General features: G+C 63.8%; 1 protein-coding gene across 1 annotated transcript; it reads left to right on the plus strand.

The window, feature by feature from the left end:
* The first annotated feature begins 2,476 nt into the window (after positions 1-2,476).
* On the plus strand, positions 2,477-10,308 carry LOC103900380 (carbonic anhydrase 15). Its single transcript, XM_009281052.1, has 8 exons — positions 2,477-2,543; positions 4,277-4,312; positions 7,202-7,372; positions 7,602-7,762; positions 8,484-8,576; positions 8,911-8,977; positions 9,182-9,348; positions 9,985-10,308. Exons 1-8 carry the CDS (start codon positions 2,477-2,479, stop codon positions 10,306-10,308), a joined length of 1,086 nt encoding a protein of 361 aa, XP_009279327.1.
* Positions 10,309-11,619: the final 1,311 nt, after the last annotated feature.

An 11,619-nucleotide genomic window follows, 5' to 3' on the forward strand; every position in this document is an offset into this window, starting at 1 on the left:
TTTGATCTGGTTCCTATAGAAACTGGAGGTTGCTCCTGCCTGGTGCCGGTGCCAGCAGCCAGCGGTGTGCCCTGGGGAGCAGGGCAGCCGGGGACGGGCGGGAGTGGGGTACGGCACAGCGCCTCGGTGCTGCCGCTGCCTTTCCATGTGCCTTGCAGCCCCTTCTGCTTCCTCGTTCTGCTCCTGCCCCTCGGCGGGGCCGTGTTGAGCCCTGCTGGGGCTCTGCATCCCCCTCCGGCCGTGCAGGTCTCTCCGGACCCTGCGGGACCCCAGGCTGGACGTGTCACTCCTTGCCCTGGCAGGGCCCTTTGTGGGACAAGGGGCTTGTTCCTGCCGCATGTTGGGTTGCATGCTGTGGCATGGTGATGCTGGTGTTCCCAGCCACGCGTCTTCTGTGGTGATGCCCCTGCTCATGCTCTCCTTGCCAAAAATCACCACCGGAGAAGCCTGAAAACCTAAAAGGATGTCCTGGGGAGCACCTCTGCTCTGGTCAATATCCTGGGGGGCAATAGCCCAGAGGCAGTGGCTCCCATCAGCTCCTGAGGGTCTGGACTTCTCCCCTACTGCCTGGCATGCCATGGGCGTGTGGCAGAGTTGCCTGTGCCACTTGGTGGGCTCATATCTCCGAGGGACATCTCAGTCTCCCCCGGGTGCCGGAGCAGCTCCTCTCCTTTCTGGCAGCAATCGGCAGCGGGCTGTGGACCTGGTGAGACACTCCACCTAGCCCGCCCGCCCTTTGCAGCTTGCTCCGGAAGGATGATCACAGCCCTCTGCAAACTACCTCATCCCTGGAGCAGGGGCCAAGCATCAACCATGGCACAAATCCAGAGCAGCTTGGGGGAGCCCTGCGCTGCCACCCTCCTCTGTGCGCCGCGCCGGTGCCCAAACACACGGCTCGGTGCTGCTCAGACCCCTGCCTGGGGCTGGCTCTGCCTCGGGGGGGACGAAGGTTCCCCAGAGAACCCCCATCGAGGAAGAGCCCCATCGGGTGTATTGTCCCTTGCAGCACATGGTAGCCAAGCAGCTCCGCTGAGCCAGAGCCTGTCCCCAGCCAAGCTGGCAGCAGGAGGCTTCTTCCCGCTGCCCTTGCGCTGCTGCCGGGTTTGTTCATCCTGGCAGCATCCCGGCAGCACTCCCGGGCAGGGCCAAGTGCCGGTGAGAGGAGCTGCAGGCTGGGCCCCGTGGCCTCCTTTCCACTGCTACCTGAAGAGGGCAGGGATATTTTAGGAGAATGTGACAACACCATGCTCCCATGCTTTCACCCCCCCTTCCTACCTGCCCGCGGCGGGAGCGTAGCTCCGCTGGTGAGATACCAGCTCCTGTGGGACCTGCCTGGATGGGTACAATGGGGATGGCATGCGCTGCCTCCATATTGGGGAGCTGAACAGCCGTGTCCCCCAGCACAGCATGCCCACACTGGGCTCCTGTGATGTCCAGGTGGGTACCGAGGCTCGTGCCCTGGCACTGCCCCCCTGCCCTGGCCAGCCGGTGCTGTGTGGCTGTGAGAGCCTGAGCTGCTACGGCATGGTACGGACTCATGCTGGCTGGAGGGGAAAGGGCCGAATCCTGCCCCACCAGTGTGCTGTTCCTCGGTGACCCTGGGGGCTGAGGGTCCCCCATAGCGCAGCTGCAGAGGCCACCTGTGCCCGGAGCCTGGGGACTGCAGTTACCACGACCAAGGCACCGTGGGCACCCACTGGCCTTTGCCTGGGGAGGGGCTGTGGGGCCCCTGTTTGTGGGGATGAGCTGGATTCGGCCTCTGGGTCCCCATGGCACTATCCGCCCCATATCAGGTCCCTGATGGGAGTCGCTGCTCTCCTGGCATGGGGGATGCAGGACCCGCTGCTGGCTGGGGGGTTGCCAAAGCTGGGGCGGGGGGCAAAGGCTGTCCCACGGCGTGTACAGGCAAAGAGTGGGGAGGGGATGGGGATGGTGCCCCCAGCTCCTTCTGCCTACCGACAGTCCCCCACAAGCCCATCTGTGGCCCCACGGCACTGTGAGGGGGGTAGGATGGGGCACAGTGGGGATGCTGCCAGACCCCTGCTTTGGGGATGGAGAGCAGGATGGTACCTGGGGTCTACCCCCTTGCTCCTCGGAGGGGAGCAGGCCGGGCAGTGTGCTGCACCCCCAGGCTTTGCCAGCCCCCTGCTCCCCTGCCTTGTCCCTGCCGCCTGCCCTTGGGCTGGCATCCCGGGTAGGGGCCTGGCACAGCACGGAGGGGCTGGCTGGGGGCCGGGCCGCTCCCCTGCTCCCTCCTAGCAGCCGAGGAGTTAAAAACTCAGCCCTTGTGATGAATATTTAACAGCAGTGCACAGGCTGGAGCGGAGGATTTCTCCGGGCTGCCTGGGTGCTGGCAGCTCTGCCTCCCGCCGCCTGCCTGGGCACACTGCGGAGGAGGACGGGGTGTTGCGGCGGGGGAGCCTGCCCCGTGTGCCGGCGGGCCGCTTGCCGGCTGCTGGCAATCCCTGCCGCCGGCATGGGGACGCAGGGGCTGTGGATAACTTTTCTGACTTTGCCTCTCGTCATGCGAGCAGCCACGGGAGGTGAGATGCTCTGCCTGCCCACCTTCCTCCCGGGCATCTGAGGTGGCCAGAGGGGACAGGGGGTCCCCGTGGTGGGAGAGGATGGGGGGTCGTGGGGTGCTGGGCTGGGGTGCACCTGTGCCAGCCCCGTTTATTCCCTTCCCTTTCCCATGTGCCAGGGGGGTGATGCGGGGCCGGGGTGCTGGAGGCAGGGACAGGGGGACCCGGTCTGGCCCAGGAGCCATCTCCTGCCCTCCCACCATCCTCCTCCCCACTGGAGGATGTCCCCACTGTGCTGCTAGGGCTCTGGGAGGTCTCAGCCCACCCAGGGCTGTCTGTCCTGGCAGGAGGTGTCCGGGACAGGGTCCCTTCGGGGTGGGTGGGTGGGTGTTCAGGCACTCAGGTCTTGGGCCATTCGCCCCACAGACCTGCACCACTGGGAAACACCAACGAGGATGAAACCTCCGAGCAAAGTGGTGCTGCCGTCCCGGGGCCGAGGCGCTGGGGTGCTCACCTGCTTCGGGGCCAGGCTGGCGGCAGCGAGCACTACCCTGGTTCCTGTCAGAGGATGCTTGAGGTCGGGCGAGGGCTGGTGGGTGTGGATCCGAGGGTCTCCCAGGAGCTGGGCTTCCCCCTGGACAGGGAGAAAAGCCCGAGGTCCCTGCCCTGGGGACCTTTTGAGTCCTGCACCATCCCGCTCCCGGCTCTCCTCTGGGGCTGGCGTCTCCTGTACCACCGTAGCGAGAATTTGGATGCGGTGCTGCAAGCTGGGGCCACGAGCAGCACAGGTGGAGGCAGGCAGGGCTGCCCGCATCCTGCCGGTCTGAGTGGCCGCGGCTGGCACAAGAGCGTGGCTCGGCTCACCTGCAGCCGGCCTGCTGGCACGGCCCCTTGGCCATCAGCAGGGACCGCTCGCGTAGGCTGGCCCTGGGCAGCACCGGGTTGCTCTGTGCCTCCTGCCAGGAGAAGGACGGGGAACTGAGGAGGGAAGGGGTGCGTTCCTCGGCTCTCACTGCAGAGCTGATGTCCCTGGGCGAATGTGCAGACAGCAGGAGCTGGGCTCTGTCTTCCTCGGCATTCCCTCAGCATCCCCTCGGTATCCCTGCATCTGCTGCACTGGCACCCGGCATCGAGCATGCAGCCCCTGTAACCGCCCGGAATGTGGGCAGCAGCACTGGTGGGAGTTCGGCAGCTCCGGCTGAGGTGGCCCTGAGTGATGGGGCGAGCCGTCGTCCCTGCAGCGTGGGTGCAGGCCTGCCCACTGCCACCCCCTGCCTGCTGCAGCCCCCAGCAACCACCTTCTGCTGCCAGCCCACCCGTGGGGAGCCACGGGAAGCACCGGGGGAGGACTACGGCAGCCCCCCCTTGGCTCCCTGCCCACCCAGGGCTGCTGGGGGGCAGACGAGGCATCTGGTGTGGGGCAAGGGGCTGCCTCAGCTCCCCAGGATGGGTAAGGGGGGGACGGCCCCACAGCAGCCGGGGAAGGAGCCCCGCAAGCAGTGAGGTTTGGCTGCTGCGGAGAGAAGCAATGCCGAGGGAGGTTTCCCTGCGGAGCAGCCGGGGGAGGCAAGGAGGGTGCAAACGTGTGAAAACACCAGCGCCAAGAATAACTGGGATGAACACGAGCACCGGTGGGACCCCCGGCTGCAATGAGGGGTGCTGTCGCCATCGGGGGGCCAGGCATGGCCGTGGGTGGGTTTGGGGAGCAGGTGCCTCTCTCCATCACCTGCCCTAAGCTCTCCTCTCTCCTGCAGGGCAGTGGTGTTATGACTCACAGGACCCCAAATGTGGTGAGTGGTATCATGTGCGGGATGGGGGGTGTTGGGGTTGTGTGGGGCTTGGACCCCCACGTCTCCCCACAGTGCCCGGCCAAGGGCACCCTGGGCAGCGTCAGCGAGGCTGCAGTGGGGAGCGTGGCTTGGAGAAGGGCAATTTCACCCATATCTCTCATGGTTTAACCCCAGCTGGCAACTAGGCACCACCCAGCCGCTCGCTCACTCCCCCCTGGTGGGATGGGGGAGAGAATCAGAAAAGTAAAAGTGAGAAAACTCGTGGGTTGAGATAAAGACAGTTTAATAGGTAAAGCAAAAGCCGCGCACACAAGCAAAGCAAAACAAGGAATTCATTCACTCCTTCCCATGGGCAGGCAGGTGTTCAGCCACCCCCAGGAAAGCAGGGCTCCATCACGCATAATGGTGACTTGGGAAGACAAACGCCATCACTCCGAACGTCCCCCCCTTCCTTCTTCTTCCCCCAGCTTTATGTGCTGAGCATCATGTCATATGGTGTGGGATATCCCTTGGGTCAGTTGGGGTCAGCTGTCCCAGCCATGTCCCCTCCCAGCTTCTCGTGCCCCCCCAGCCTGCTCGCTGGTGGGGTGGGGTGAGGAGCAGAAAAGGCCTTGACTCTGTGTCAGCCCTGCTCAGCAGTAACGAAAACAGCCCTGTGTTATCAACGCTGTTTCCAGCACAAATCCCCGTACCAGCTACTATGGAGAAAATTCACTCCATCCCAGCTGAAACCAGGACAATATCACACCAAGGTGGGAATGGTTAGAGGAGCTTCACTTTCAGGTGTGCTGGTGTAGAGACTGGAGACAAGCGCCTGAGCCCCTTGGAGTGGCTTGGCCCTGGCTCCCCACCCCAGCCAGGTCCGGGTGCTCCTGGGGCAGCACCAGCCTCCCCCATTTCACCTGAAGCAAATTAAAGCCCGGATTTAAAATATGCCATTAGCAACCCCAGGGAGGCACAGGCACTGGGGGGGCATTGGGGCCTGGCTCGAGGAGGGATGGCTCTGTTTGGGCAGGCAGCAAGCCCTATCTGCCCGTGCCGGGGAAGGGAAGCATGGCTGGGGACGCTTTGTCTCGAAGTATGTAAATAGCTTGTAAAAGGTTAATTAAGGATCAACGAGCATTTAATCAGCCGTTACGGCCCAACTGTTTTATAGCTCTTGGGTGCACGTGCCCCATGCCCAGCCGCTGTGGTACATCGGCCGTGAATTGCTGGGCTCCACTTATCCCTGCTGGACCAACACTCGGTGTCACTGGCAATTTAACCTCATCTGGCTGGTGGCGAGGGCAGATTTTGGCAGGGCAGCGGGGCCAGTGGGATGCAGCTTGTGCAGAGCACACCTGGCCACATGCCCACAGCAGGGCCGTGGGGAATGGTCTCTTAATGAAGGCACTGGATAATTTGTGGGGCCACCTGGTGGCACCGTGCTGGGGAGCTGGTGGGGCGGTGGCATGGCCAGGCTGCGACTCCCAGGGTTTCCAGGCAAAAAGCTGCCTGAAGTAGTAAGAGGAGAAGGGAAGGAGACAGGGCTGAGCCCAGGGGGGCAGGAGGTGGTAAGCGTGTGTCTGTGGTTTTGTCTGCCCAAAAGGAAGGTAGGTAAAGGCGAGAGCTGAGCCATGGTGCGCTGCTGGGGGAACGGCCCCCCAGACCCTGGTTGTAGGGGATACGGGTGGTAATGGTGTGTGGGTCAGCCACAGGCTGGCCAGCCATAATGTGCACCAGAGCAGAGCCAGCAGTGTCCACAGAGGGATGCCCTGAGCTCCCCCGGGACTTGGGGTGCCCTGGGTGGACAGGGCTGGAGATGCCGAGGGAGCTCCCGTTCCCCGGATGGGACTGCAGCCCAGCCGCTGGCAGTGCCCAGTGCCGACACCTCCACCCCAGGCACCTGCAGCTCAGGCTGTCCTGGGGCCACCAGGTGAAGGAGTGGGGTGTCACAGCAGCCACACTGGAGCAGTGACCAGCAGGGTGGCTGGTTATGTCCCACAGCTGTGGACTGCAATGAGTGTTGCAAGAAGAGATGATGCCGGTGTGATGGGGACAGCGAGCCACACATACGGGGTGTGTGGTCTGGCCATGGTGGCAGCTGTGGGGACCTCCGCTCACGGCCCCCAGGCAGCACTGTGGGTTTGTGGTGGGTCCAGCCAGCTGCTGGTGCTGCCACATCCTCGCCCAGCTCCTGCCACGGTGACCCCCTACCCTGGGAGCTGGTAGCGTGGTCATCTACCCTGAGCATCGTGTGGTCTTGCTGGACCCCATGTGGGATTTGCTCCAGGATGAGTTGCATGGCCAGGATGCGCTGTCACCTGCCACAACTGGACAAAACCAGCATGGGTAGGCTAAAATGTGGTAAAACCCAAACTGCATGTTCTGTGAAAGGGCCTTAAGTCCTCCATCCCCCCTTCTCAGCGGCTCCTGTCTGTCCTTCCCTCGCAGGCGCTGTATGGGGTAGTTTGCTCCCTCTGCGTAGAGCAACCCCCTGCCCAGCCCCGGCGTGAGCCCCAGCCTGGGCGCCGCGGGGAGGACGGTGGCTGGCGCAGCCCCTCGGGGGGGTTTGCTTGCAGGGACAGGCAGAAGGGGCTGGGAGAAAAGCCTGCCCTTCACCAGCGGCAGTGTGGAGGGATGGACGCTGCTGCCGGGCTAAATATAGCCCCTGGCCCCGTGAGGAAATCCTGCTGAATTATTGATGAGGCTGCAATAAACCCCTGCTCATCATCAGGGAGGAAGGTTGGCTGGGCAGGAGGGCAGCTCCCGCGGGATGCAGGCGAGCACGGTGGGGCTGGCAGGGACAGCAGGGCTAGCTGGGGACCCAGCCACCCTTGGTCTTGTGTGTCCCCCGGGGGTGGCAGTGGCTTGGTGGCTGCCCATGGTGCCCCTACTCTTCCTCTGCAGGCCCCAGCCACTGGAAGGAGCTGAAAGCCACATGCGGCGGCGACAAGCAGTCCCCCGTGAACATCGACAGGCACCGGCTGCAGCGGGACGGTGGCCTTGGGGACATCCTCTTCGAGGGCTACGACCAGGCCCCCCCGGGCAAGTGGAGGCTGGCAAACGATGGGCACACGGGTGCGTGTTGCGGCCGGGCATCCTCCCCTGCCCCGGCTCCCTGGGCACCGGGCCGGGCCGGGTTCAGCTCCGCCACCACTCCCGGGTGCTCTCTGCCCTTGAGCTGCAGGGTCCCGGGGCGGCTCCTGCCCTGTGGGTTTGTGTTAGTGCTGGGATGGAGCTTGGGGAGGACGAGCCCAGGTATGCCAGGGCTGTCCCCCATCCTTACCCCATCCCACTGCCCTTGCAGTGATGCTGAGCCTGGCGAGCGAGTCGGCCTCTGAGCACATCACCATCAGTGGCGGGGGCCTCCCCGGCAGGTACCGTGCACTGCAGCTCCACTTCCACTGGGGCAGCCCAGCTGGGAACGGCTCCGAGCACACCCTCGATGGGCGTCAGCTCCCCATGGAGGTAGGTGAGAAAAAGCACCCATCGCGCTCTCTGGGTGGCCCAAGTCCTTGGTGTGATGGGAAGGTGTGATGCTGGTGCGTCCCAAGGCTGCCATGCAGCGGGGTGACTGGGCTCGGTGACACTGCACTGGTGGGTTCGGCCATGCTCCCCGTCACCACAGTCTTGCACTGATGATGGGATACAGACAGCTGCTGCTCAGGGCACCTGGGTGGTTAAAAAGCAGCTGACATGAGACTCAAGGTTTTTGTTTACTGTGCGTGGGCCAAGCTGCCTCGTCGGAGGCACTCAGTGGGGTTTGGAGGGCTCTGTGCCCTGCTGGGACCGCACACTGAGTCAGTGCATGCAAGCAAGAGCAGGCAGGAGCGTACTGTGCCAAGTGCATCAGGATTCTTCTGGGTGAAAGAGGCTCTGTGCCTCTAAAATATTAATTATCTGCCAGAGGAGAGCAAAATTTATGTAGTGCAGCTGGTGGGTGCCCCGGGACCACTGGTCCCCTTTCCCCACCCCCTTCAAAGGATGCTCGCTTCATTGGGGTGCTTTGATCCTCCGAGCGGCTGCCTCACAGAAGCGCCCATGGGACTGGGAGGGCTTTTCTTGGGGGTGGCTGGCTCAGTGTTCAGCCGCCCCAGGCTTGCCAGGGAGATCCATGGGCGAGTGCCCTGCTGCCGGGGGGTCGGCCGGGGGTGGTTGCCCACACTTGGCCCCTCCGTGCTTTCCCCAGCTGCACATTGTCCACATCAACGTCAAGTACCGGACGCTGGTGGAGGCCAAGGGGCATCCCAACGGGCTGGCCGTCCTCGGCTTCTTCTTCCAGGTGGGTCTGCGGGGCTCACGCTGCCGGCGGGAGGGGAACCCCTGGAAACAGGCTGCTCGCAGTGTGGCTGGGGGAGCATTGTACAGCTGCCCTGAGGGAGCGAGAAGGGGCAGGAAGGCTGGGTCAAGGCCAGAGGGTGCTGGGGAACCTCAGTGGTGAAAGGTGCCATAACCGCCCCCCTCCGCCGGCTTCGTGCAAGGTGCCGGCTGGGAGCTCACCCATCCCCACGCTGCTCTGCAGCGACGGGGGGCCGGGGCCAGCTCTGCCTGCAGATGCTCGGCAGTGCAGGATGTCCCGGCTCTGCCCTGCCCCAGCTTACTCTCCCTCTCTGCAGGTCTCCGAAACCCCTAACACCAACTATAACACCATTGTGGCGGGGCTGAGGAACGTCTCCCATGCCGGTGAGTTGCCTCCTCATTGTGGCAGGGGTAGAAAGGGGAGAGGCCCTGGTGGGGGAGGGCAGGGGTGTGCCCCGGCGGGTTGGGTGGGGTGATCTGCCAGTCCGTGGGGCCATCTGGCTGAAGGGAAACTGATGGGGGTAGCCCTGCTGTCCCTGCCATGTCCCCGGCACAGGACGGGCTGAGTGCCCGTGTCTCACCCCTCAGGGGACTTTGTGGATTTGGCCTCCACCTTCCGCCTGAGCACCCTGCTGCCGCACGCCGGCCGGCTCTCTGGGTACTACCGCTACCAGGGCTCCCTCACCACCCCCGACTGCAGCGAGGTCGTCGTCTGGACCGTCTTCGAGGAGCCGGTAGAGATCGGCCGGGAGCAGGTACCGGCGTGCACAGTCCCACGCTCCAGCGCCCAAAGGGCTGGACCCCCTGGGTGGCCCTTCTACTTGCCCTTCCTGACCCCTAAGCAAGAGCACAGGAAAAGTCATCTCTATAATAATGCTCCCGGCAACCCGGCAATTAATTAATTTTATGAGGGTTAAGTAATGGAGCTGCGGCCACCTGCCAGCGGGGAGAAATCCTGTCCATCGCCTCTCCCGCCCAGCCCCGGTATTCAGAAAGCGAAATGGGACCAAACCCATTGGAGCTCAGAAGAGGCTCCAAGGAGGTGGGTGGGTGGATGGAGTGCGTTCTCCTCTGCTGCCCAAGCATCTTAGTAGACGTATTTCCTTGAGGGTGTCGTGGGCCAGCTGCTCTTTAAGTGCTCAGCACAGGCAGTGAAACACGATTAGCTCTTTTAAAACTCAAGAGCCTATCCTTGCAAGGCCCTGGCAAACCACTCATCCTCCGGGTCTGGTTTCGGGAGACCGGTGAGGGCTGGCAGGAGGACACCCGCTGGCGTGGGGCCACGCTGTGGGTCAGCACGAAAGGAGGCTCACAAGTGTCTGGGGGCTCGGGGTGCAGAGCTCTGCAGAGCTGCAGAGCAGCTGCCCACCCCTGCCTCTCCCCCTGCGCAGCTGCGGGCGTTCATCAGCACCCTCCACTTCCCGGCCGCCGGCCCTGCGCTCCTGAAAATGACCAACAACTTCCGCCCACCACAGCCCCTCCGCAGCCGGAAGGTCTTCGCCTCCAGGGCGGCCATGGCCAGCCGTGGGTCCCCATGCGGGGGCCGCTGCCAGCTCCTCTCCCCGCTGCTCCTGCTGGCCCTGCTCAGCCCCTTCTCGCGCCCCAGCCCTTCCCGCCAGCCCCCTGGGATCTGGCCCAGCCTTTCACCAGTCTCCACACGAGCATTGCCCCGCTGCAATGGCGACAGGGAGGCAACACATTTGGTTCACGGGTAAATGGGAAAAAAAAAAAACAACAAAAAAAGCACGTCAAGACCTCAGCTGGGTGAAGATTTTGCAAACCTGGATCTCTGCAGAGGTGAATCTCTGCAAGCCCGGAGCCTCCCTGCGATGCCCCTGTAGCCAGGCGGTGGGAGCCACCAGGAGGGGATGCTGGAGGGGCTGGAATAAAGCCAAGGTCCTTGCCGGTGGCTGTGGGTCGCTGCCTCTTTGGCTCCGTGTCCCTTCGGCGTTGCTAGGGCAGGGTGCTTGGCACGGGGGTGCAGGGTTAGTGGGGAGGGAGCTGGGGGATGGTGTCTGCGTGGCACTCAGGGATACTGGCCCTGCGCACAGCTGACTCCCCTTGTCTTCCCTGTGCAACAATTCCGCAGGGCCAAATCCTGGCCCTGCATGTGGCTCAGGGTCCCTGCAGTCCCTGTGCTTGCAGACACTGCCCTGTTGCTTTCCCCAGAGTTGGGGCTGGCTGACGGAGGCATGGGGCTGTCCCTGGGGACACAGCACCCCTCAGTGCCCGGGGGCAGGATGCAGGGAATCAATGGCTCTTTCCATGGAGCTGATTTTATGCTGGCAGAAATAGCTGCAGCTGCCGCTGCTGCTCCTGCGCTGCCCGGCAAGGCAGGGGCAGAGTCAGGGCCCGGGTGAATGGGGTGGTTCATAATTAATGTGCTGAAGCTCCAGGCGTGTTCCCGTCTCCTCCTGAATTATGGGCGTAAAAGCAGGTCGTCATCTGGGAGCAGAGCGGGGCAGGTTGAGGTTTTCATCATTTCTGGGGGGAAACCGCTGCCAGCACAGGGCTCCAGCCGCACCCAGCCCAAGGGGTGGCTGTGGCATCCATGGGTGCAGGAGGCCTAAGCATCCTCCTGGCCCGAGGCTTGGGCTCCCTCTGAAGCCTGCAGTGGGGAAGAGGCATCTCCAGGGGGTGAAGGGGAGCAGCTGAAGACCCCATGATCTCCACGCTGGGGTGCTCACAGGCCCCCGCGGGTGCTGGGGCTCTATGAACCCACCCCAGAGCTCATGTCTGGGGTCTCGGAGCAGCCGCCCTGGTCCGGAGAGGGGAGGGCAGAGCTGGTGCTCGTGCCCTGGGGTGCCGAGTGCCATTGGGTGTGCAGCACGGGCAGGATGCCGAGCATGGGCTGCCACGTGCTGCCGCAGCCTCCTGCCGCCGGCGTGGTGGTGGCGGCCATCGCCCAGCTCACTAATTCCCGCCAGGCTCCAGCTGGCACCGGCTGGAAGCGGCAGCCTCGCTCAGGGCCCGTGCGCTGACCTTTCGTTAAAGACCTCATTAGAGCGGGTAACAGCCCTGGCCGC

This window comes from Aptenodytes forsteri, unplaced genomic scaffold, assembly GCF_000699145.1.
Source record: "Aptenodytes forsteri isolate BGI_AS27 unplaced genomic scaffold, ASM69914v1 Scaffold12, whole genome shotgun sequence".
In the NCBI taxonomy this organism is placed as follows: Eukaryota; Metazoa; Chordata; class Aves; order Sphenisciformes; family Spheniscidae; genus Aptenodytes; species Aptenodytes forsteri.

Coding starts and splice junctions, on each gene's coding strand:
- LOC103900380 (XM_009281052.1), top strand. CDS start 2,477: ATGGGGACGCAGGGGCTGTGGATAACTTTTCTGACTTTGCCTCTCGTC. Junction 2,544..4,276: donor CATGCGAGCAGCCACGGGAG/GTGAGATGCTCT, acceptor TCTCTCCTGCAG/GGCAGTGGTGTTATGACTCA. Junction 7,373..7,601: donor GGCAAACGATGGGCACACGG/GTGCGTGTTGCG, acceptor CTGCCCTTGCAG/TGATGCTGAGCCTGGCGAGC.